The sequence below is a fragment of the Benincasa hispida genome, chromosome 6, assembly GCF_027475165.1.
Source record: "Benincasa hispida cultivar pf3 chromosome 6, pf3_genome.v1.1, whole genome shotgun sequence".
Lineage (NCBI taxonomy): Eukaryota > Viridiplantae > Streptophyta > Magnoliopsida > Cucurbitales > Cucurbitaceae > Benincasa > Benincasa hispida.
The window spans coordinates 57,925,125-57,950,021 of record NC_143483.1 but is presented as its reverse complement, the minus strand read 5'-3'; the positions used below and the strand labels follow the sequence as shown (position 1 = coordinate 57,950,021).

The window sequence follows — 24,897 nt, the reverse complement described above, 5'->3', positions numbered from 1 at the left end:
TATTAATAAAGGGTATTTGCAATATTTTACATATTTTATATATGTAAGTTGGATTTTGTTTTTGCCATTTTTACAAACAAAAAATAAGTGGACTATTGACCTAATTAATGTAATTTGTTTTGTCTTTTTTGCAAATATCTCTTTAAAGTTATCTTCATTATTATTTTAAATTAATGACTTAAGAGCGGATATTAAGTGAAAAATCAAAATTATAAATCTTGAAACCGAGAGCCTAAATTAAACAAAACTCAAATCTTAATTAATGATGTAATATTTTTAAATATAAGGATTAAATTAGAACCAATCTCAAGACTCTAATAATTATATAACATTTTGAAATTTAAACAACAAATGAAAATCAGACGTAAGAATAAAAAAAATTTTTTTAATATATATATATATATGTGTGTGTGAGGGAAATCAGGATTCATTTAGCACTGTAACATGCCTTTTTTCAGTTTAAAGCTGAAATTTACTTCATAAGTTGGACGTCACGAGGAGAAAGATAGTTGAAACGAAAACAAGAAGCTTACGGCGGGAAAAAGAAACAGAGCACACAACCGCAAAGCAAACCTTCCTAAAAGCATCTCTCTCTCTCTTTCATTTTATATAATTCAACTCTCAAAATTCTTAAACAAATTCCAGATTCTCTCTCTGCTTCCTTTCTTCGCTCCGGAGAGATTTTCTGCAGAATTTTTCCGGAGGAAGGACGCCGAGCATTCGCCTTCTGCACTAACATTTTCAATCTCTTCAATCTTCTCTTCTCGAGTTCTGTAACTGGATCCGTTGCAGGTACGTCTCTTCTTCTTCTTCTTCTTCTTCTTCATCGGATTGTCAGTTTAACTGTTTGATCTTTGCTTTCTGCTGAGGTACGCCTGCTGATTGTTATATGATTTTTAACTCTTCGCTCCGAAAATCTGTATTAGGATTGAGTGCGAATGTGTTGTGGTAATGGATCGGTCTAGTATTTCCGATCGAAATTTTGATTTCTGAATCTAATCGGAAACTAATGTGTACCAATACTGCATTTCTTCATCGAGTCGGTTTCCTCTGTGAGAAATTTAGTTATTCTTGCTTTTCTTTCTTCTCTTTTCGTTGCCGTCCAATGAATAGGTTCTTCGGTAGATATTTCTTCGTGTTCAATCTGAAGGAGGAAAAGGTTTTACAGCGATTGGATCTATGTTTATCACAATCAGATTACGGTATATTGTCACAGTTTGTCAGAAATTCTTGTCCTGAAAAATGTTAAAATTGCATTTCTGGAGGCTAATTCGATCGAGGTAAATATTTTAATTAAAGCAATGGCATCCGCATCCGCAGGGAAACTGATGAACGAAGAATCATTTTGCTTCAAATTTGGTCTTCGGTAGTTCCTGCTTTTTCCATGCCTGTACAGTACTGCTTAGCGAAACTTGGTCTAGAGTCGAGCCCACACAGATGCAATTACCAAGCTGACAGTTAAAGTATCAATGGTTATTTTATTGTAGTCCTAATTTAAATTCAATTCGGGGTATAATCGTCATAGAAGGAGTTTGGTAGAAGTTATTCCCCTGCAGCGGACTTACATTTCAAGAAATAGTCTCTTTTGTGCCCATTGCCCAAACTTGATGATGATTGATGCTCGCACGTATCCCGACGAACCAGCTTTTCTGGAATTATAGTGTTGAAATTTTGGATTGTTGGCTGATCGCCGAAAGGCGCATGAGATGCCGTGCCGGGCGGAAGGGGTCCTGATTTTTATTTCTTTATTCATTTCTTTTTAGAGGGGTGTGGCAGCGGCACAGGATCTCTGTTGAAACTTGAAATTAACTCAAGCCGTCTAACGTGCTTTTGATGGCGTTGATTTGATCCATCATAAACTGCTACATAGATTTAACATGACAGATCTCGAGAACGAAAGGAAAAGATATATCGCAGTAATAAGTTAATTCCATAACTTCTTATTTCAGATCTCAAAACTGTAATTTTCAGTTTTTAACCCACTGTTCACACACCTAATTTTGGACTCTTGTTTCTACGCTTAGTCATTGAGATTTCTTACCGCACCGCCTCCAATACTTTTGTAATTGCTTCAGGGAAGAGAAGCAAGCAGTGGTGAAAACCCAATTTGATTCTATACTATACAACGAGTAATGGATGAAATGTAGCCTGCCTTAAGTAGACATGGAGACTAGCGGCGGAGGAAGCGCCGATGAGGGTCGCCGCATATTCAAGGCTGATACATGGTGTAGCCAATTTCGCAATGGGTCCAATCCTTGGATGGCAAGATATATCTATGCTTTAATGTTTCTAATTGCTAATTTGTTGGCATGGGCTGTCCGGGATTATGGCCGTGGCGCATTGACGGAGATGGAAAGTAAGACTCCTTTCTTCCTAACTATTTTTTTACTATAGAATTCTGATACATGTTCAGGCTGTTACTACAATTTCCCTTGTTTTCTTTTCAGCCATCTCCTTTATATTGTTGAAGTGTAGTTGGCACATATTTTCTTCAGTTATCATTTAATGCCATTTTCATCTATGAACGTGTTTAAAAGTAACCAGGGAGCGAAATGATCATTTGTTTGATTGCCATCCGAAGTAGTACTGATTTTACTTAAACTTAGCGTGTGGATTAGAGTGGGCAATGCATTGCATTTCAACATTTTATACATGGCATTATTTCAACAATTTTGTCAACTATTTTCTACAACTAATTGTTGGAATCTAACATGTTTTGAGAATGGGCCTAGGATTAAAAGGATGTCACGGGGCGCGTGATTGCCTAGGTGCTGAAGGAGTTCTTCGTGTAAGCTTGGGCTGCTTTGTATCCTTCAGATGATTGAAGTCGCTACAGAAGAGTCGGCTCTGTCTTTGAGTTATAGTTTAATTTCAATTTAAGGTCAATATCTAGTCCTTAACGTTTACTTTAGATATTTTATTTCACCATGTTTCTTTCTACAACTGGCACTTCAAAGATGCGAGGACGCAGAAGTACTTGGCATTCTGGATGGTGGTCTGCGAAGATTATCTTATGGATTGCGTTCATAATCATCCCCTTTGTGCTTCCTGCCACCGTTATTCGGTTATATGGTTAGTCCCTCCTCACCCATTCCCCCCAAAAAGGAGTTTAAATTAACTAAAAAGAAACTTCTGATGCATATTTTTGCAGGGGACGTTGCACATTTTGGTGCCGGGTACTTCCTTTTTCGCCGATGTACATTACTTCAAATTTTGTTTCAGAAGCTGGTGGAATATATTTTGAATTTAACAAGAATATTTCGATTGCTGGAACATGACGTTTAAAGGATTTTACCATTTTCAGGGTCTTTCTCCTGATTCAGCTTGTAAGCGTGATAAGCTTTATAACATGGTTGAATGATTGTTGTCAATCCGACAAGCCTGCAGACAGATGGTAAGCTACGTTACCTCATTCATTGTATACCAAATCTGTTCTCTCTGAAAAAGAATTATTCACAGATTTGACTTAGCTTTGAAATACTTTACAATTTGCAGAACTTTTGCAGGTGTGAATGGTTTACTTAACGAAAAAAGTGAATACATCTATAAAAATATTAAAAGAAAAGAAGGAAAAAAAAAAGGATCTTGAAGATTTAATTGAAGAAACGTTCTGACAGTTAAATTTAAATCTTGACATTTTGACAAACGTTTGGGGTGATAATTTCGTTTTTCTGCCCCTTTCATTTGGCAAGCACAGCAATATCAGATTCATTTCTTATAAGCCTGAACTTTGTGTTTGTATGACCGAGACTGGTCTATTGAAGATTCAATGTATATGAGAAATGATAAAGATGGCATTACATATGAGAAAGCAATAGGCTATGGTCTTGAACTTGTAGTTTTCTAAATGTAAGCTACTTTTCTTGCAGTCAAATACACATCATGTTACTTGCAACAATGGCATATGTCATCTGTTTAGTGGGAATCATTTCGATGTACATATGGTATGTGCCACAGCCGACTTGTCTTCTCAACATTTTTTTCATTACGTGGACACTGGTACTACTCCAACTCATGACCAGCGTTTCTCTCCATCCTAAAGTAAGTTCCAACACAATTTACATATTCATTCTTAGACTTCTCTATCACTGAATGATTTGGTGTATGGCTGCTGTGCTAACTAAGACCACAACAGGTGAATGCTGGAATCTTGACTCCGGGTCTGATGGGGCTTTACATAGTTTTTATCTGCTGGTGTGCCATTAGGAGGTATGGCGATCTTCTTTCATCCCCATCTCTCATAGCCATCATAACTGTCAGTTTAGTACTTTTGTCTAGTTGATTATATATATTCCACGATGTGACCTTTAGGATAAATGTTTATAACCTAAACTGGAACTCATTGAGTTTGAGTTTTAAGTAACTTTTGAATGTTGTGTTTTTAAGTTAACAGTTTTTCTGTAAGTATTATTTTTTCTAAAAACTAGTTAAGTGCTTCTTTGGAACTCAAAAGTCATAGATGTTTCTATTACTACAAAAGTTCTATCAATTCATAATTTAATCTGCTCAGGTTGGTGGTGAGGAGCCTATTTTTCTTAAGTAAAAGGGCACTCACAACAATTCTTTTATATTCTAAGAAACCTAAGTGCAAGGCGACATCATGCCTTCATCATCATTAAACGAAGGCCAACTTTGGATTTCATTTTACTAGAGAGATTGGCATTCTTCTTAACAACGATTCCTGTAGTTGATATGTTACGAGATATATTCTTCTAGCCACACCTTCAAAGTTCAAACACATTAGAAATAAACATCCTCTGCAATAATCTGCATTACATTTTACAACAAAATACTCTCATGTATCGATATATGGTTACTAATCTGTTATGGTTTTAGGAATTTTGGAAATGCTGCTAATTTGGATAATTTCCTTGTAGTGAACCAGGAGGAGGAAAGTGTGTTAGAAATGCAGAGACTTCAACCAAAACCGACTGGCTTACCATTATAGTAAGTTTTTTTCTTAATTTTCCTTCCATCCATTTCTATATCTTTTTACTTTTGAAATACATTCTATATAAACCTTATTTGATAACCATTTTGTTTTCAATTTTTTTTATTTTTAATAGTTAAGTTTATAATACTAATGAGTTTCTTTGTTTTGTTTACTACTTATTGCAAATATTTTCAATATTCAAACCAAAATTTGAAAACTAACCAAATAAATAAGTTTAAAGTAACGAAATAAATAGGTTTAAACAATTTAGTTTTGTTTTTGAAATTTAACTCAGAATTATAATCGATGTTTTTAATAACAATTTTGTTTTTTATTTTCTATTTTGAAATTTATATTTGTTTCCTCACCATTTTTCAATTATGGTTTTCACATTTGTTCAAGAAATATCTGAAATCCTAATCAAATTCTAAACAAAAATTATGTTTTAAAAATTAATTAGTTGTCAAACGAGATTTAAAATCCAAAACCCTTGTAATGGGGTTTTGTTTTCCAAAGTAAAGCTCTATTCTTGATTTGGTATAGAAGTTTTTATATGGCACACTAATGCTTATCATCAATTTAGTGCGATATATCTTTTCTTTATTTACTAATGATTTCACAAGTTCGTTAGTAAAAATTATTACAAGTGGTCCGAGTACTAATTTTAAAATTAAAAGTCAGTCGACAGAAAATTATTTTGGATGTAGTTTCCCATTTCTCTCCTTAAAAGTCCAAATGACATAAATATTATATTTTTTTCTATTGTTATGATATGATTCTATTTTTCCTCCACCTCTTTCTTACACAAGTTACAACAATCATAACGCGTGTGACAGAGCTTTATCGTTGCTGTACTCGCAATGGTTATAGCAACATTCTCCACCGGAATAGACTCCAAGTGCTTCCAGGTGCGTTCTTCTGCACTCTCACAAAGCTTATTTTCATCATTATTATTCCCAAGAAAAAAAAGGGGGAAAAAGTTAATTGATAAAAGCTGCAGTTCAGGAAGGATGACAAACAGGACGAAGAAGATGATGTCCCATATGGCTATGGTTTTTTTCACTTGGTTTTCGCCACCGGAGCAATGTACTTTGCAATGCTTTTGATTGGTTGGAATACAAATCATCCCATTCGAAAGTACGTTTCCCCCACTCCCAACTTTTTTTTGTCCATTAATTCAGCGTTCTTTACAAAAAAAAGAATTATATAACACATATTTTAAGCTAAATTAGAAGGAAAAAAAAGGAAAAAGTACCAATCAACTTTGTCATTTGTTTAAGAAAATACTCATATTTTAAAATTTTGCAATAACATTTGTTATCTTCCATGAATGTTTGAAAACTATTTTTGTAGTAGAAATTATGTTAATGAAAATTGGGAATCAATCACTCTCCATCCACATCATTTCAAATCACCAACATATCTATTTCAAGTTCTAATTTTCATACTAAATTTCAACGGGTTTCTACTTTAGTGGTAGTTTTTAAACATTTATGTATGGTGAAGGATAATTTACAACTTTTGAAAGAATGGGAATGTTTTTTTAAAAAAAAAATAAATTATAAAATTTAATATTTTTTTTTCCTTTTTGGATAACATAGGGAATAAAGTTCTTGATTCTTAAAATCAAAACAAATGATTTTATGAAAGACAAACACATCTAAATTAACCATATAAACTGACGCAAAATCCACTGGCAAAAGTCACATCTGCATCTTTTAATGCTTTTTTTTTTTCATGACCAATGTCGACACTAAAACGCCAACCAAATCTGGCTGCTTTCATTTCTGGAATCCGACTTTTAGGTTCCTTCTCTTTATCTTTGTTTCCGTTATTAAAAACCAAGCTTTAGTTGCCACTAAGTGTTGCCTCTTTGACTCCTCGTGACTTTTGAATCCACTTAACATTTTTTTTAAATAGGCAATAAACTCCAACTCAAAGATTCCTATGGACCCTTTTATGGGCGACTCGACATCGACTAGATTCCAACTAACCCTTAATTAATGTGACAATTCTATTTCTAAATTTTTTTTTATGAAAAATAATTCGTATGTCTTGGACATCACATATTTTTATGCATTTTACCAAATCGTTCCATCATAATTTGTTATGTGTCAAATTTTGTCTTTTTTTCTTTTTAAAAATATTTTAATATTTTTTTTTTATGTGAGTGGTGAGAATGGATGCACAACGATAGGTGATGCTCGAAATGCATTCAAGTTTTTTTTTCTTTTTTATTACGGTTTATGTGGAGGAAAAGAGATCAGAACTTGGGTTTGATTTGGTTTGATGGTTAATTTAAAACTGTGCAGGTGGACAATTGACGTCGGATGGACAAGCACTTGGGTTCGGATTGTCAATGAATGGCTCGCTGTCTGTGTTTACTGTAAGTTTCTTTTGAGGTTTGCTTCTCATTTTTGAAATTATCTTTGCAGATTCTTTTGTGAAAACATTTTGGTGTCATTTGATATGCATACTGTTTTTTAATTTTGGAAAACGTGGTTGTTTGATTCTTTTATTTTGAAAATTTTCTATTTCTCAAAAAAAAAAAAAAAAACTTTCTACAATTGAAAGTTACTCTTAATACATGTTTGAGCGGTGATTTTAAAAATTGCTAAAAAATTTGATGCATTCAGTTAAGTAAAAACACTTTCAGAATGATTTTAAAATTGACAAAAGTAATTTTAATTATTTCAAAATTACTCTCATTATTCTACTTTGGAAAAGATGTTTCATGATTGATAACCTACCTGTCTTTTGTTTTCATAATTTAAAATTTGGAAGTAGTTTTTTCTTATAATAATAATAATAATACTTCATTTTTCAACATGAATATGTGTGCCTATTCTTTAATATATATGTGTGTGATGACCTGCTATTTTCAACAGTAACTTAGATCTCTATATTTAAAAAAACAATTTAAGGTCCATTTTTCATATTTGTACAACTCAAATAACTCTTTTAATTCTCATTTTATGAAATTAAAAAAACCATATTCTATTTTTATAATTAAACTATCTTTCCATGTTTGCTTTTAAAATTAATGATAATAATTTTTATAAAAAAAACAAATTATTACATAACATAACATACTTAATTTTATATTTTTCAAAAATTGAACTTAAAAAGTAGTTGATTGCATACGTTTCGTCTTACAAAAATAGAAAACCAGAAAAAAAAATACATAATTCATACCTAATAAAACATTCGGGAAAAAGAAAAGAAAGACCCTTCAGTTGCCTATTGGGTTTTGGAATCTATATTTTTAAAAAATTAATCTACAAACAAATATTCTATATTAAAAAACTTATCTCCCTTTACTTGAGCAAGACCCATACTTTCTCCATTTAAAACTCAAAACCATTTTCGAATCTATATTTTGAAGCACCCTCAAGAAGTAATGAATAAATTCTAATTCTCTCTCTCTTTTGTTGTAGTGTGGATGCTGGTGGCTCCAGTGATATGGAGGAACAGGCAAATGGTAGTAGGAGCTGTATGAGAGAAACCGACCCCTCGTTCATTCATTGCGTCGCTCCAAAATTCCTTACTGATTGAATTGGATTGCAAAGTTCTAAACATGTAATTTCCAAAAGCCTATTTTTATTTTATTTTTGATGATTTGATTTGTTCAACAATTAGGAAAAGATAAAAAGTGTAGTCCTCTAAAACATTGCCTCATTTGTAAATATATAGTAGCTTATTAAGCTTATTTACTAACAGGCCCAACTTACTATAAAATCACAATATTAAGAAAATATATAAATAAATAAATAAATGGGGACTTGTTTGACTGATTGACTAAATAACTAGCCAGTAAATTAATCTGGTCTCCATGGTTCGAAGGACGTTGAATTTATTGCCTATAATATTAAAAGGTTAGAATTTAGTCCTTCAGTCCCTAACATACTAATTATTTGCAACTTAACCCAACATCAAGGATTGGTCTAAAAAATCAATTTGCTCGGATAAATACAGACAAGAATTATGCAAAATGCCAATAAAATTAAACGAAAAACATCTTTGACAGAATTATAAATTTGATCTCCGTGGTTTTAAGAGTACAAATTTAGTCCCTAAAGTTTGATAAAAAAAAAAAAAAAAAAAAAAAAAAAAGTCTTTATCATAGGAACTAAATTCTAGTTTTCTCCAAATTTAGGGACTAAATTTGTAATTTAACCAAAAATTTTGCTAATAGTTTTTAAAATAGTTAAAGGTAAAGCGAAAGATCATACATGACTTTTCAACATCTTTAGTGTATACAAATAGAGTTCACTGAACCGTCGCTGCAAAGCCTGCAATTTGAATTGTTTTGCTACAACTTTCTCCAAACAATATATCATAACTCACAATAATGAACAAATTATGTAATTAACACAAAGGGAAAAAAAAAGAGTGAAAAAATAAAATACAAACAAACAAAAAGAAAAATTATACAACTTGAGGAAAAGAAAGGTAAAAATAAACGCACAAATAACCCGTTGGAAACTCTTACTAACACCTAAAATCACCAACCATAGCCTAGAGAAATAATATACGCCTCCATTTGAAACCTATATTTTTTTTTTTACTCCTCTCTCTCTCTCTTAAGATTTTTCCCCCTCGGACATCAAACAAAATGTACAGTGCCAACAGGATAATTTTGACTCGTTTTATCTCACTGATAAACATAATATAATAAGAGACTTGCAATGGATACCAAAACTTTTTCACCGAGGGACTTGATGGTGAGCAATAAGACAAGACAATAATGCCAGGGCAGGCTATTCCATTTTCTCACTAGCCAAATGGGTTACCTCCGGTGGATGAGAAAGGGTTCGGATCAGCGGGTGCCGAGAATCTACCACCTGTCTGCTGGCTCATGTCTGTGTACGCATTAGCGGCTCCCTCGTTACCGTAGTTGCTAAGTCCAGGATGCCTGAAATGAATTTCAATGTCGCATAGAGTGAAAATCCATAGTACACGTCGAAACTGTTCGGACTCCATGTGATAATATAGGTTCCGGTTAATAACTATTTTATTTTTTAAAATTATACTTGTTTCCAGGAGTTTATCAGCTTCGAAAACACACTCTGAATTTCTAAACTTGAAGAACAAAATCATGTTTTTTTAAAAAAACTACTAATTTGGCTTTTGTAAAATAATTTTTAAAAAGTAGATAATAAAGCAAGAAAATTTTAAGTACTAATATTGTTTATACGTCTTAATTTTAAAAAACAAAATGGTTGTCAAATGAAACCTTCTCTGTTACCACCAATTAACCACCTATTCTGATACTATCTTAAATCATCAATTAACCTAAAAGCTTAAGCTAATGAGTGAAAAGGTAAATTTAATATTATTTCATCTAACAAGTCTTTGAATGATTTTTTTTTTCACATGAATGCATAAATTATAGAGAAAAACATACACACACTAATTACCTGTAAGGTTGTACGTTGCTGGCTACATGCTGTCCCATGTAAGGTGGCCCTGAGATATCATAGCAGAATTGTATATATGTTAAATGCGTGCCAAATAGTGAGATCTTTTGTATATGTTAAAAGGATGAGATCATTTTACTTGAAGGCATTGTAGATGGATACGGCCCTTGGGGAGGCAACTGCAATAAGTTAGATGGTGGCTGATGTGGCATCCATGTCGATGTGGGATTACCGTAGCCGGGATTGTGTATTAAATTTGATGTAGGTTGCCCACTTGGCAAAGCATTTTGCAATGATGCCATGGAAGGAAACTGCATAAAAATTTCGTGAAAATATGAATAGAAAGTAGATAACAAAACATAGATAGCGTTTATTTCTTTATAAGAAAAGACATAGATAGTGTTTATAAGCTTAATCTTCAGAAAAATAAAAAATCAAGTTTATAAAACAGTAGGCACGAATTTAAAGTACAAGAATTTAATATTGTGAATTCATGCACAAGGAGCAGATCGATAGTCTAAACCAGTTGGGGCAAGATTACACAACCAACTTTTTATATTACAAAAGGTCAAATGTAAAAGTTAACATCAACATACCTGTGGTTGTTCACTGCTGAGATCGAACGGATTTGTAGATGTAGAAGATTGTGGAAAACTTGGTACGGGCTGTAAAAGTAAATGAAAGTTCAGAGACATTAAATTGTCCATGGAAATCTTTGTGAAAATATCGAAAAACCGAACTTAGAGAAAATACCATTGCTGAATTATATGGCATTGCATAAACCATGGGGCGTGGCGGAACAGTATGCCACCCAGGAACTGGTGCAGGGTACGATGAGTAATTAAGAGTAAAAAGATCCTGCAGATGATTGAAAATTGTCAATTGTAATAATGTAGGGAGATCGACACAAGCCAGAGATAATTACTTAATGGGACACCAAGGAGAATGGGGAAAAAGTAATTACGGCTGGCAATTCTTTTCTCCCGCTTGGCTTTACTTCAGGTGCAGAAGTTTGTGGTACACCAGAAGTTATTGCCTGCGAAGGAGTTGAAAAATCTTGAGGTGCATGTGCTGCTGGATTACTTAGAGGTCCTTGGGAGTTTTGTGAAGCATTCCATGGCTACCAGAAATCACCAGGAAAAATAAGATGAACAAAGTTAGTTTTAATTTTTAAACAATATACCATCGAAAATAGAAAGGCAAACAAGTCTATAACAATCAAACCGCATGATTGATGGATCTGTCAATTGACGGTGGAAATTGTTGACCCACAGGCTGAGAATTACCACCAGGAAATAAAGAATGTGTCTGCGACTGCATGTTAGACCATTGCCCTGAACCATGACATGACAAGCATTTTTAGCAATATGGACTAATTACATTAGTATAAATCAAGAGCCAGATGCTGAAGCACCTGATGGAGGAAATGTTGACAAGCCAGCCCCTGGTGCAGCTGAAGGTGCCCCGCCAGAAAAGGGAGGAGGCATATGGGTGTTCCCTCCTGATCCAAAAGAAGGATCAAAACCAGTTGGTAATATTGTCATGTTGCCTACCGGTGCATTAGGTATTGCACCAGCAGCAGCATGTAATCCTGAAACACCAGGAACAGAACCTGAAACTGACAATTGGGAAAGTACAGACTCTAATGTGCCAACATTAGCAGGAGCAGGAGGTGCCTGAGGGGCAACATCAAACGAGGCCCAATTGTTGTCGCTTGTAGAGTTCACGGTGTGTGTTATAGGTTGTGGAGCAGAACTTTGTGGTGGCTGTGGAACTGCAGAAGTAATAGGTTCAGGTTCTGCATCAAAATCAATTAAACTTCCAGAAGGCTCCAATTTAGTTTCCACAACATTCTCACTGATGGACCCTAAGCTACTGGAAGAAGCAGTTCTCTGAAATTTAATAATACATGGTATCAGTTCAAATACGATATATTGCCGAAACAATGGAAAAAGGCAACAGTAATCTCAATGGAAAAAGTAATAATTAATAACAGTCACACAAAGATGGAATGACAGTTGATGAGTTAACACCAACAGATTCGCAAGTAGCAAGTTACAAAAGCTCGCAACAAATAGCTCCATTATGAGAGGTTAGCAGATAAGATAGAGTGTTTCAAGACTGAGCTAATGATAAGTAACGAAGCCGGTCGGTTAACAACAGAGAGGTACAGAACAAGGCACAGATCAAAATGCTGCTGTTGATAATGAGGATCAATAGTTGCTACATGTGGAGGTTTCTCTCATGAAAACCTTACTACGTGAAGATATATACAAACTATTTCGCAAGAGGAGCTAACTAAAACTATTTCCATGGAAATTGAATACTAAGCACAATTCTCTAAATCATTCCAACTACTCTTGTAATATATGCTACAACCATGTCCAATATGTTTAATTAGATCAATTTTAAACGAAAGAGCTCAAACAAATGGACAGATACCAGTCCTCAGAAGGATGAAAGGTTATTGACACGGGAATTATTGATGGAAAATATTATGCAGATAAAAGCATAGGAAAAGGGGAACAGGTAATTGAATAAGGATATCAATGCGAAACATATATGTAATATAATTGCAATAAATATAAGAGAAAGAAAATCTCACCTGTTTATGCACGGAGCTATCAGGAACCTTGCTAGTACCACTACTTTTTGGTGGTTCAATTACACGAAGTGGAGATACGTTCTCTCCCAAAATATCCCTAACAGGCCGTACTGTGGGGGGACTGGAAGCATCCAGGTCATTTGGTCGCTCAGGTGACCTGCCTCCAATTTTTGAATCTCCATCGGATAATCTTCCATCTTCTACTCTTTTTCCATTTTCAAATCTATCTTCTCGACGCCAATCATTCACAACTTCAGAACGAGCAGGACTCTTCCTAAAATCACCAAACTGCCGATTTTCGTGATCAGATCCTGGACTTCTTCTCTCATCAAAGTTTCTTCCCCCAGGACTAGACCTTTCGTTGTAGCGGCGGTCTTCATATGGTGGGCTTCTAGAACCTCCTGCATATGTATCTGTTCTCCTGGTTTCATAAAAGTCCTCTTTTTCACCCTGTATAGGATCACAGAAGAGTTCAATCAAGATTGGGTTGTGTAGAATCATAATAAACTAACATAACACAACTTAAAAATTTAATCATATGATAAAAGTTACTGACTTCAACTTCAGATACGTATAAGCAAGATTAGCAAAGAAGGATTTGGGGCATCTCACCGATTTTACCCTAGGCGGCTTGTCAAAATTTTTATCACCACTATATCTTCTATCCACATAAACATGCTTGATAAAGTCTCTGAGTCTCACAACGTTACTGTACAGAAAACTTTGTCTCAGAACAACCTCCATTTGGACTACATAACAGCATACATTAACAATAGAAAAGTAAAATAAAACGACCTGCTGTCAGGAAAAGAATGACGCTGTGGATCCAACTCTTTAAAGTAAATTTCCTTTGCACGCTTTGAACATGAAAAGAGATGAAAGAAAAGGAAAATATAAGAAAATCATGATTCTTTACAGTGTAATGGTGTGTCTCTGAGAAACAAAAGTAAACATCTATATGCAGCATATACCTGATTTCCTCCTTCTTGAAGGGCGCTGACTTCTTGAGAAGTAAATTTGGCCATTGATATTGACTTTACCCGGTGTGTGAACTCACGGCTATTTGATTAGTAAAATAAAATAAGTTTTTATCAATTAAATGAACAAGATACACAAAAGCATTACTCCATAAGACTAATGCAACTATATCACCATTGATTTGTGTGTCTTTGGAGAAATCGGAAATACAAGAACCAAACACAAGAACGATGCACACTTACTGTATTCCACTACAGGTTGTGCAAACAAACGTCCAGAAATTTGTGCAGACGTACTGTGGTCCCTGCATGTGTTTCAATAAAATTGATTGAATCTAACGTGAAAACTATAACCAAAGGTCTCGTAGTGATCATTCTAACTTCTTTTCATGGAACTACGATTTGAAGAAGCCAAATCAAGAACGGGTCAGAAGGAACGACTGGAATTTCTTGATAGCAAAACGAACATTTATATTCATTTAGTACCGCTTTATGATATCTGAATCGAGCAAATACAATGAAACGAGACATGACAGTGAGAAAGGTAATAATAGTGTACCAGGCTGTTGCAGTTGATGCACCGGCGATTCTCCTGCAACTTCAGAAGACCGCGTATAATCCGTTCGTTCTTCTCATCCTCCTTCACTCGATTCGCCATATATCCCAACCTACTTCAATTAAGATCAACGTTATGCAAAACAAACAGCAATAAACACCAAATAGACAAACTCAAATGGAATTTCCCCGCCAAAATCAGTATCAATCCTATAAGTTTCATGAAACTCAAACAAGTAAATAAAACGTTTTATCCGGTGTTCATTTCAAGAGATTAACCACTTGCAACAAGAATACGTTGAAAAATAAACTTACGAAAATTCAAATACACAATTGGAGAAGTCAACAATCAACGATTTCAATTACACATTTCTTTTCCAGCAATCAAACAAAACGTGAAATTAACTACCAAAAGTCCAAGAATCCAAACTGCGGATCTGAAAAAGTAAAACCTCACCTAAGTTGAACAACTGGAGTAGAATCAAAAAGAATAACGCCCGTAGAACCCTAGACAAGCAGAAGATTGAAATGAAAACCGAAACGGACAAAAATCAGCATACAGACACGATTACTTCTTCTAGTTCAGCAGCCTTTCAAGTTGACAATAAAGCTCAATCGATCCACCAGCATCTGAGAAACAAAGAAAAAAAACGAACGCGAAGAGAGAGAGAGAACTGCAGATCCTTTTTCTTCAGTATCGGTAACTACGGGCTTCTTCGTATTGTACAGCTAAGAGCTTCCAAAACTCCTTTCTGCTTTTGCCTAAAGATTTTAAGAGAGAGAGAGGGATGGAAGAAGAAATGGAAGAGAGAGAAAGGGGATGGATCTGGGATATTATACGGTGTTCTCGGGTGTAGAGTAATTATCTTGTTCCAACATTTGTCGCATCGCACGCCCGAGTTCGATGGCGTTGGACTGTTAAGTCTTTATTTTTTGTCGAAATTGCTGTGACAGTCAAATCGAATTGCCAACTGTCGTCTAACTATTTGCCCCTTCTTTTCTCCTATAATTACGATTTTGGCCATTATTACTGCGCCGTTTTTGCCTCTCTATGATTCTCAAATTAAACAACGTAACAAACGGAAACGACATGTCGGAAATGGAATCATGCCGACGAATATAGCATTAAGACGACAAGTCGGTAGTTGGTCTGGTAAAGTGGTAACTGAAGCCCAGTGAGAAACTTTCGGGCCCAAAATTTTGATACTTTAAGCCCAATAATTGTGGGCTCGGGTTGGTCTATCCGTGTGTGTTGGAAGTGGAATGATGCTATAAAAATTAAAAGGAGAAACTTCATTTGTCAATCTTTTTTTAGTTTGACAATTGCGATGGTGAAAGATCGAACTTCCAATAACCATAATCGATATCTTTATCATTGAGTTCTTCTCAAGTTGCTTTCCTTGTAAGCTTATTTGAAAGTCATTTATATAATAATGTATCTTTTTAGAATACTACAATTAAGAAAAGTATAATAATCTTGATTGTTCAAATATGTACATTCTTTAAGAGTTTGGTTGTGTATGATTCTTCTATGGTTGATAATGCATGGGATGATTTTTTCTTATGTTTACTTTTCCTAGCAATGTTCTTAAGTGAATTAAATTTTGAAAGTTCGTACTTCTTAACTTTCTTTTTCCTGTTTTGGGCAATTCATATATCTTAATTTATCATTTGATCTACTCAATTTTTTACCAAAATAGATTAGGTGATGCAATAAAATCATTATAAATTAAATGAAGAGCTTCAATCAATTGCAAATCATCCTACGTTAGTCCAAAAAGTACTAGAAACACACTCTATGGTCGATAAGTATTTTTTTCCCCTTACTTCCTTTTTTTTCCAAAAAAGATGTTTTTTTTTTCTTTTTCTTTTCTTTTTTTTTGGCAAAATAATGCATCAAAGTAGTATCCTATCGCTCATGACTAAGGAAATGGCATTTGTGCAAATATCCACAAAAGGAGGGAGCCTATGTACATTTTTCTTAAAGAGATTTGACCCTTTCCACATTCTTCATAAATGCTCCTAAAAAACAATCAATTTTCTTCATTCTCATTTATCAAATTATCATAATATTAGATGCCCACATGCTCCATACAAGTCATTTAATAATTATATTCCACTTAATCAATTATAACAAATGACTACTGCTTTTTTGTGTAGAAAACCCTATAATTAATCATATAAACAACACTTTTTTTAATCAATGTAATGTTTGAGAACTAATGGAAAAACTATTAGAGAAAGATTATTTAATCAAGATTTTTCTAACCGTGGTCGAGAGTTTGATTCTCAAAAATATAGATACATATATACACACGCCTTGCATGGTATGTCTTCATATTTGAATAATTATTAAAATATCACATCAAAACGAAACTTACTCCTCTCTGAACATGAGCATGGTCATGTTCATTAGAATCGATGTTGTAGGTTTTTCTTTTATTATTCGCCTTAATTTTAAGTTCTTCTTTCTGTAAAATTACAAAGAAAAAATGAATTATATCGTATTGTATGATTTCTTTTTTTGGGATCGAACATGTGAGGTAGGGATAAAGCCTTGAAAATCTATTGAGTTGAGATATATATGTCTTAACTAGTTGAGCTATACTCACGTTAAGAATCGTATTAATTTTTTTAGGTCAATGTGTGGGTGGAGAAACAATAGTTTAAAAACTTGAGATAAAATAGTAATTTTCATCCCCTTATTCTTACAAAACATAATAGTTATTTTCTTTAAATACAATTCATGTCATCTTCTTTAAAAGCTTGTCAAACCCGTTAAAATCAAGTTCAAGAATAAGACAAAGGTTTGGTGAGATCAATGCTCTCAGATTTCTGTATTTCGTTCATATGGCCTGTGTTTTTCATTTATACAAGATGACTCTTCAATTAGGGTAAAACCTACTACATACAAGTATATATAATTCGGAATAGAGAATAGAAAATATACATGATACTGATAGAAAAAAATGGAGAGAACTAGTAAAAGAGGGGAAGTGATATAAAACTCCCGTACATAAATTTCATTCCAATTAGGCCTTATATTGGCTCAAAGTACACCATAAATAACAAACTAACCACCCAAAACAAATGGCACAAGACTAGCACAAAGAATAGCAACCCTAAAGACTAGCAACAAGAAACTAAATATAATCAATTCTATTTTTAACACCTTCACTTAAACTAAAACTATGCAATTTAGTATTTAGTTTAAAGTAGTAGAGGAAACCACCCCAAGTAAGCTTCGAAGCTTCACAAATGTTGCTAATTTGAGAGGCTTTGTTAAAATATCTGCCACTTGATCTTCACTTTTACAGTAGCTTGGATTGATAATTCCATCATTTTTAAGATCCCTCAAGTAATGGTATCTTACATCAATGTGTTTGCTTCGTCCATGCAAGACAGGATTCCTTGAGAGCTTGATTGTTGATGTGTTATCACAATGAATGATAAATGCTTCTTCTTGCTTATAATGCAAATTCTCAAGATTGTTCCTCAACCAAATGACTTGACATGCACATGATGTTGCTGCTACAAGTTCAGCTACAGTGGTAGATAATGTGACAATTTGCTGTTTCTTGAAACACCATGAGATAGCTCCTAAACCAAGCATGAAAACATACTCTAAAGTACTCTTTCTATATTTAATTCTCCTGCATAATCACTATCGCTAAAACCAACAAGGTTTAGTTTTTCTCCTTTTAGATAAAGTATGCCAAGACTAAGAGTCCCTTTTAAGTAACATAAGATTCTTTTGGCAGCAAGGAGATGAAGCTCAGTTGGAGATTCCATAAACCTACTAATTAGCCTTACAACATACATAATATCAGGCCTTGTAGCTGTTAAGTACATCAAGCTTCCTTCCATTTGCTTATAGAGAGTACTGTTGACCTTCTTTCTTTCATGGTCCTTTATGAGCTTCAAATTGGGTTCAATTGGAGTTGTGGCTGAGTTGCAATTCTCCATTTGAAACCTATCCAAGATCTCCAGTGCATATTTCTTCTGATTGATGAAAATTTCTGCTACTGATTGTATTACCTCAATGTCGAGAAAATAATGCATCATCCCTAGATCTGTTATGTCAAACTCTGTCATCGTGGAATGCTTGTATTCTTCAAACATAATCGAGTCATTTCCTGTGTAAATCATATCATCTACATACAAACATACTATCAAAATTTTGTTCGAATTTAATAAAAAGAGTATGTTTATCTGGACATTTTTCAAATCCAACTTTAATAAAGTAGGCATCAATTCGACTGTACCGAGTCCTAGGAGCTTGCTTCAATCCATACAAAGCCTTCTTCAAGCAGTATACCTTTCTTACATTACTCTGTTGAACATATCCAGGGGGTTGATCTATGTAAACTTCTTCATTCAAATTGCCATGCAGAAAGGCTGATTTCACGTCCATTTGAAGAATTTTCCAATTGCTTTGTGTTGCCAATGCTAACACCATTCGAATTGTATCATGTTTTGCAACCGGAGCGAAAACTTCATTGTAGTCAATGCCAATTTTTTGCTTGTACCCATTTGCAACAAGGCGAGCCTTGTATTTGTCTACTTGGCCATCTTTATTCAGCTTCATCTTGTAAACCCATTTAACACCAGCAAATTTTTGCCCTCTAGGAAGTTTCATAGCTCCCAAGTATTGTTTTTCTCAATCAACTTAATCTCTTCATCCATGGTCTGCTTCCATTTTATATTTTTGACAGCTTCTTCGAAAATTAATGGATCACATTTTGATAATAAAGCATAATGGATAAATGCCTCATCAAAAAGATCGCCACTAACCTCATAATCTTCCATCCATGTGGGTTTCCTTCTAACTCGTTGTAGTCTTGAAGAACTTGCACATCTTGTTTGAGACTCAATAGCCTCAAGCTGAACTAATTGTTGTACTGGATTTTCAAGTTGAGGTGTCAAAGATTCATGACCGTCTTCAAAATTCCAAGGTACTGTTTATTGCTCTAGAGTATCTTCTATCCAATTCCAAGTGTTTAGTTCATCAAATATAACATCTCGGCTAATTACAATTTTACCTATGATTGGATTGAACAGTTGTAAGCCTTTGATTGCTCACTAATGCCAAGAATGTGTGCATATGCAATGTACCCGAACACTTTAAAGTGATCAAGTGATGGTTTACACCCATCCCAAGCTTCTTGAGAAGTCATGTTTTTCACCGAAAAATTTGGACTTTGATTCAAAACACGAACACCCCAATTTACTGCTTCTTGCCAGAATTTCTTTGGAACTCTCCCATTTGCAATCAAACTTCAAACCATGTTGAGGGTAGTACAATTTTTCTTTCGGCAACACTATTTTGTTGAGGTGTGTAGGCTGCTGTCAACTGGTATCGAATTCCATGCTGAGCACAAAAAGTTTACAAATTCTTGTGACATGTATTCTCCTCCATGATTCGTTCGAAGGGTTTTGATTTTTCTCTCAATTTCATTTTCATCTACCTCTTTAAAGCTCTTGAAAATTGAGAATGCTTAAGACTTTTCCTGCAAAAAATAAACCCAAGTTTTTCTGGAAAAACTGTCAATGAAAGAAATAAAATATTTTTTCTTCCCATTTGATACTGGGTTTAATGGGCCACTTATGTCATAATGAATCAACTCTAGGAATTTACACGCTCTTCATGCTTTACCTTTTGGAAAGCTCTCACGATGTTGTTTGCCAATAACACAATCTTCACATACTTTTGTGGGAGGAAAATTTTGGGGAAGACCAACCACCATTTGCTTTTGAGAAAGGACTTGCAAATCTTTAAAATTCAAGTGAGCATATCGCAAATGTCAAAGCCATATGGGGTTTTGATCTACATTAGTCTTGAAACATAACTCCAAACCTTCTAGTTTGAGTGGGAACAACCTATTCTAGGTCATTTCAACACAAGCTATCAATCCTCTTCTTGGATCATATATCTCACAGGTGCATTCTTTGATAGTTGTGACATAGCCTTTCTCTTGTAACTGTCCAATACTCAGTAAATTGCTTCTCAAATCAGGAATATAAAACACGTTTGATATGGTTTCAACATTGCCTTTTTTTGTCTTAATTTGAATATTTCCTTTACCCACAACATTTACTTTAGAATTATCACCAAATGTCACAGTAGAATGATAACTTTCATCCAAATGAGAAAAGAGAGACTTGTTACTGCACATATGATTGCTGCAACCAGTGTCTATATACCATATGTTAGTTCCAAGCTCCTCGTTGTGGTGGCACGTCATCAATAGAGTTTCTTGCTCCCTTTCCTTTATAGAATTGGATTGCTCTCATTTTTCATGGTTGAAGTTGGTTGTGCATTCAGACTTGTAATGACCAAACTTATGGCAACGATAACATTGAATGTTGGACTTATCAAGTCTCGAGTTGTTGTTGGATGTTTGCTTGTGTGGATCATGTCCACCACCTCGTCCTCTTCCTTGCCACCTTCCACGACCTCGACCACGTCCTCTATTTGATCCTCTCCCTGCAAAGTTTTCACCATGAGGTGGAGTTTTCAGAGCTTGTTCTCTGGTTGGACCTGTACCACATTCTCTGCTCATGCACAAGTAAAGAACTTTGTAATTCATCAATTAATAATGTATCAATATCTTTTGATTCCTCTATTGAACAAACCACATATGTAAATTTAGAATCCATCGATCGAAGAATCTTCTCAACCACAGCTACATCTTCAATCTTCTCTCCATGGATATGCATCTTGTTTGCTATAGCTAAAGTCCATGAGAAATACCCATCCACGGACTCACCTTGCTTTATTTTAAGAATCTCGAACTCTTTGCGAAGAACTTGGAACTGCTGTCTTTTCACCTCGTTGTGCCTTGATACTTTTTCTTCATGGAGTCCCAAATTTTCTTGCATATATCTTTTTGCAAAATGGTTTCCAAGATGGCACGATCAATGGCTTGAATAAATAATTATTTGCCTTGATATCCTTCAATTTTCGTTCCTCTAGCTTCTTTTGGTCAGCTTCTGACAAGACAACTGCAGCAGCTGGTTCATTCATTCCTGCTTCAACACTGGTCCAGTACTCTTTGGATCGTAAGAAATTCTCCATCAACATGCTCCAATGATCACAATGACCATCAAAGCGGGGAATTGCTGGTTGCACATAGTTGTCTGAGGCCATTTTCTATGCTTGCTAGCTATTATAGAAGATAAAGGAATGAGAGTTGGTTTAATGGCTAAGAAAAAATATGCCACAACCGGTCTCTGATACCACTAATAGAAAAAAATGGAGAGTACTAGTAAGAAAGAAAGTGATATAAAACTCCAGTACATAAATTTCATTCCAATTAGGCCTTTTATAGGCTCAAAGTACACCATAAATAACAAACTAACCACCCAAAACAAATAGCACAAGACTAGCACAAAGAATAGCAACCCTAAAGACTAGAAACAAGAAACTAAATATAATCAGTTCTATTTTTAACAGACACATAATGATAGGCAAGCCCGGTATTGTGCTAAATATATCTTAACAAGTTGAACTTTCTAGATTTCTTGTGACGTGGCGGTGAGTTGAACGTGTAGGCTTTATTGACTTTACTGTTGACTTTTCTTCTTGTTGACCGTCTTTCGTAATAGTTAAAATATTATTATATATCTATCATAAAGTGATAGAAATAAAGTCTCATATTTATCAGAGAATGGCATGATCATGGGTATATAAATAAAGACAATTATCTTTATCGGCATGTAAATTTTTGGGTAGTTCTAAACTCCAAGTCGTGAGGGTTTATACGTTTGGAGTGGACAATATCATACCATCATGAATATTAATGGAGGTTCCATTTCAATTGAAATAAAGCTTGTGTTTTCAACATCTATGTTTGAAGTTCAATTCTCTCCACTTCATATTAGAAATAAAATAAAAGGAAAGAAATCAAACTACATAAAAGCTTACTGTTTCATATTTAATAGATGTTGAGTGTGTTTGGATTATCTTAACGAGTGTTTAATTTATTTATTAAAAAGATAAAGTGTCTGTTCGACAAACCACTCAAAATAGATTTTGGAAGAATGTGTTTATGAAATAAGTTGATTTAAGATAAACACTTGAAATCAACTTTTAGAAAAATGACTTTTAATTGTTTAAGATGGTTAAACTCTCCCTAATTTGTATGATTCTTAAAATTATTAAAATACCCCAAAAGTCATCTACCTCACTTCTCACTTCTCACTTCCATTATGTTGTTGTGGCTAGGGGTGTTCAAAAAACCCGGTAATCCGACCAACCCGGACTATCCAACCCAAACCGCAAGGGTTGGGTTGGGTTGGGTTAAAAATCTTAAAAACTATTAAATTCGGGTTGGGTATCGGGTTACCCTATTTCAGGGTCGGGTCAACCTGACTCGACCCGAATATATATATAAGTTAAAAAAAACAGTCAAATTAAAAAAAAATGGTGACCCAACCGGCCCAACCCGAAAATTTTTGGTTGGGGTGGGTTGGGTTGATCCTCCAAAAAAGAACTAATAGGGTTCATTATTAGCCAACCCAAATTTTTGGGTTGGTCCACAAAAATCTTCCAACCGGCCTAACCCGAACTATGTACACCCCTAGTTGTAGCTATCCCTAGCCAATTCCATGTGGTCACCGTCACCATTTTTCAATAATTTCATTAATAAAAACAATTTTAATATATAACAAACCAGACAAATTTATATATAACAATAATTTTTAGAAAAAAGTTGATATATACATGAGTATTGTTATTTTAGGATTGTTTTTAAATATAAAAAATAAGCAAACTTATTTACAAATATAGCAAAATATATCATTGTCTAATGACATTGATAAATGTCAACGTTAATGACATTTTGTTACTTAAAAATATTTCCAAAAAAAATCTATTTAAAATAATTGCTCTTTATTTTAAACCGTTTATATCAAAAGTGTTTTAAAAATATATTTCTGTTTATATCAAGATGATTAAAAATCCTCCTCTAATGAGCCAGCTCTTGATTTTGCATTGCATGGCAATTATCTCACGTGAGTAGCACGTGTACTAACATGGAATGACATATTGCATATGGTCTCTTTTTGTTTATTTATTTATTTTTTTTCAACTAGCTTTCTAAGCATCTTTTGGAATGAAATTTTCGAACCAAAAAAAGAAAAATCCCTTAACGAGCATCTCTGTATAGTAAAAGCTTTGAATTATAATACTATAGCCACGTGGACCAACCTGGCTGCTTTTTAAAATAATAAAAATTAATATTATTATTAATAATATTAGGAATTCTGAATCTTCCAATTGTTCTAGAAATAGGCAATGGTGTGGGTCAGAATTTGCGTTTGTTTTGGGGAACCAAAGAAATTCTGGACCCCACTACTTTCTTACCGTTTTCATATGTAAATTTTGGAACCCTTTTCAGGGACAGAATTGTCAACTCACAACAACAACAACAAGAAGTTTATACTTGGTTTGAAAAAATATCAATTTATATTTACAAATTTAGGGTTGTATAACTCTTAATGAATAATTTTATGAATTTAAACCTGAAACTTTTGTAAATGTATTAGTTTACACTTTTTATTACATTCGTTTAAGAAAATCTCGTGTTAAACTTATAATTGTGTCAATTAAATCTATAAAACTTTCATAAATGAATCAACCTAGACTTTTAGACATAATTTCCTTTGAAAATCGTTAACGCATTTACTCTAATTGTCTATTTTGTTAAACCGATATTGTAAGAAGTCTACATAAGTTTGAGAATTGATGCATGAATGATTTTCAAAAGTACCAATAATGAATGGTCTAAATTGATTGGCTTATCAAAACTTGTAAGTTTGATTTACTCAAATTATAAGTTTTGTATGATATAAGTAGATCGAAATCTAGAGGGGTAAAAATTGATCCACTTACAATGCTTGCAATTTAAATTGGTACAATTGTTAGTTAAGAGTTTTAATTTGAAAAATTGTCAAAAATAGCCTTTTCTAGTTTTTACATTACAAAATAACATGTTTTTTGAAAACTCGTTAAAAGAGTTTATCTTGGACCTTCTCGAGCGAGATCAACCCCAAGATTGAATTTAAAACGTTAAGAATTCAAATTATTCAGCCTGTTGGAATGACGAAAATACCCTTGCTTGAAAAAACCTTCATATAAAGGGAAATCATTCTAGCTCCTCACTTTGCCCGAGACCTCCCTACATTTGCTTTGAAATTTTCCTTGTCTCCACGGTTATTTGCATCCTTAAGTTTCGTTATCATATAAATTTCCTTCATTTTGTCTATGGCTTCAACTTATATTAGCATTTGGTTAGGGTTTTAGTGTCTATATCAGATATATGTGAAATCTAGGTTGTATATTTTTTTTTCTTTGAATATTTAGTTAGGGTTTTAGGATTTTGGTACATTATTAATAATGACTCA

At 33.9% G+C, this 24,897-nt stretch overlaps 2 protein-coding genes across 7 annotated transcripts; one reads left to right on the top strand and one right to left on the bottom strand.

Annotated features, from left to right (window-relative positions):
* The first annotated feature begins 422 nt into the window (after window positions 1–422).
* On the top strand, window positions 423–8,650 carry LOC120079738 (uncharacterized). 3 transcript variants are annotated; one of them, XM_039034092.2, is made up of 13 exons: window positions 423–792; window positions 2,076–2,356; window positions 2,733–2,806; window positions 2,913–3,072; window positions 3,152–3,176; window positions 3,305–3,394; window positions 3,870–4,041; window positions 4,136–4,209; window positions 4,878–4,947; window positions 5,770–5,841; window positions 5,934–6,070; window positions 7,246–7,319; window positions 8,371–8,650. In XM_039034092.2, the coding sequence occupies exons 2-13, from the start codon at window positions 2,164–2,166 to the stop codon at window positions 8,430–8,432; spliced, it is 1,203 nt and encodes a 400-aa protein (XP_038890020.1). In that variant the 5' UTR covers window positions 423–792; window positions 2,076–2,163; the 3' UTR covers window positions 8,433–8,650. The 3 variants fall into 3 exon arrangements, with proteins under 3 accessions (XP_038890020.1, XP_090170746.1, XP_090170745.1); XM_090314620.1 differs by lacking the exon at window positions 423–792 and adding an exon at window positions 1,519–1,916; XM_090314619.1 differs by lacking the exon at window positions 423–792 and adding an exon at window positions 1,817–1,923.
* Window positions 8,651–9,272: 622 nt separating this feature from the next.
* Window positions 9,273–15,383, bottom strand: NIG (NSP (nuclear shuttle protein)-interacting GTPase). Of its 4 annotated transcripts, none has more exons than XM_090314618.1 (16): window positions 14,948–15,326; window positions 14,495–14,603; window positions 14,179–14,240; window positions 13,930–14,017; window positions 13,754–13,815; window positions 13,571–13,667; window positions 12,959–13,408; window positions 11,966–12,245; window positions 11,768–11,854; window positions 11,578–11,687; window positions 11,318–11,473; window positions 11,107–11,211; window positions 10,950–11,018; window positions 10,493–10,664; window positions 10,354–10,402; window positions 9,273–9,848 (listed from the first exon to the last, which is right to left on the bottom strand). In XM_090314618.1, the coding sequence occupies exons 2-16, from the start codon at window positions 14,591–14,593 to the stop codon at window positions 9,710–9,712; spliced, it is 2,025 nt and encodes a 674-aa protein (XP_090170744.1). In that variant the 5' UTR covers window positions 14,594–14,603; window positions 14,948–15,326; the 3' UTR covers window positions 9,273–9,709. The 4 variants fall into 4 exon arrangements, with proteins under 4 accessions (XP_090170744.1, XP_038890019.1, XP_038890018.1 ...); XM_039034091.2 differs by having other exon boundaries at window positions 13,751–13,815; window positions 14,948–15,323; XM_039034090.2 differs by having other exon boundaries at window positions 11,768–12,245; window positions 14,948–15,383.
* Between the last annotated feature and the right edge of the window lie 9,514 nt (window positions 15,384–24,897).

Excerpts from the sequence above, each read along its gene's own strand:
- NIG (XM_039034088.2), bottom strand. The coding sequence starts at position 14,593 with ATGGCGAATCGAGTGAAGGAGGATGAGAAGAACGAACGGATTATACGC. Across the intron at positions 14,018-14,178 it reads ACAACCTGTAGTGGAATACA|CCGTGAGTTCACACACCGGG; the intron begins GTAAGTGTGCAT and ends CTAATCAAATAG. Across the intron at positions 13,668-13,750 it reads TCTTTTCCTGACAGCAGGTC|TAACGTTGTGAGACTCAGAG; the intron begins GTTTTATTTTAC and ends TTTTCTGTACAG.
- LOC120079738 (XM_039034092.2), top strand. The coding sequence starts at position 2,164 with ATGGAGACTAGCGGCGGAGGAAGCGCCGATGAGGGTCGCCGCATATTC. Across the intron at positions 3,177-3,304 it reads GTTGCACATTTTGGTGCCGG|GGTCTTTCTCCTGATTCAGC; the intron begins GTACTTCCTTTT and ends TACCATTTTCAG. Across the intron at positions 5,842-5,933 it reads TAGACTCCAAGTGCTTCCAG|TTCAGGAAGGATGACAAACA; the intron begins GTGCGTTCTTCT and ends TAAAAGCTGCAG.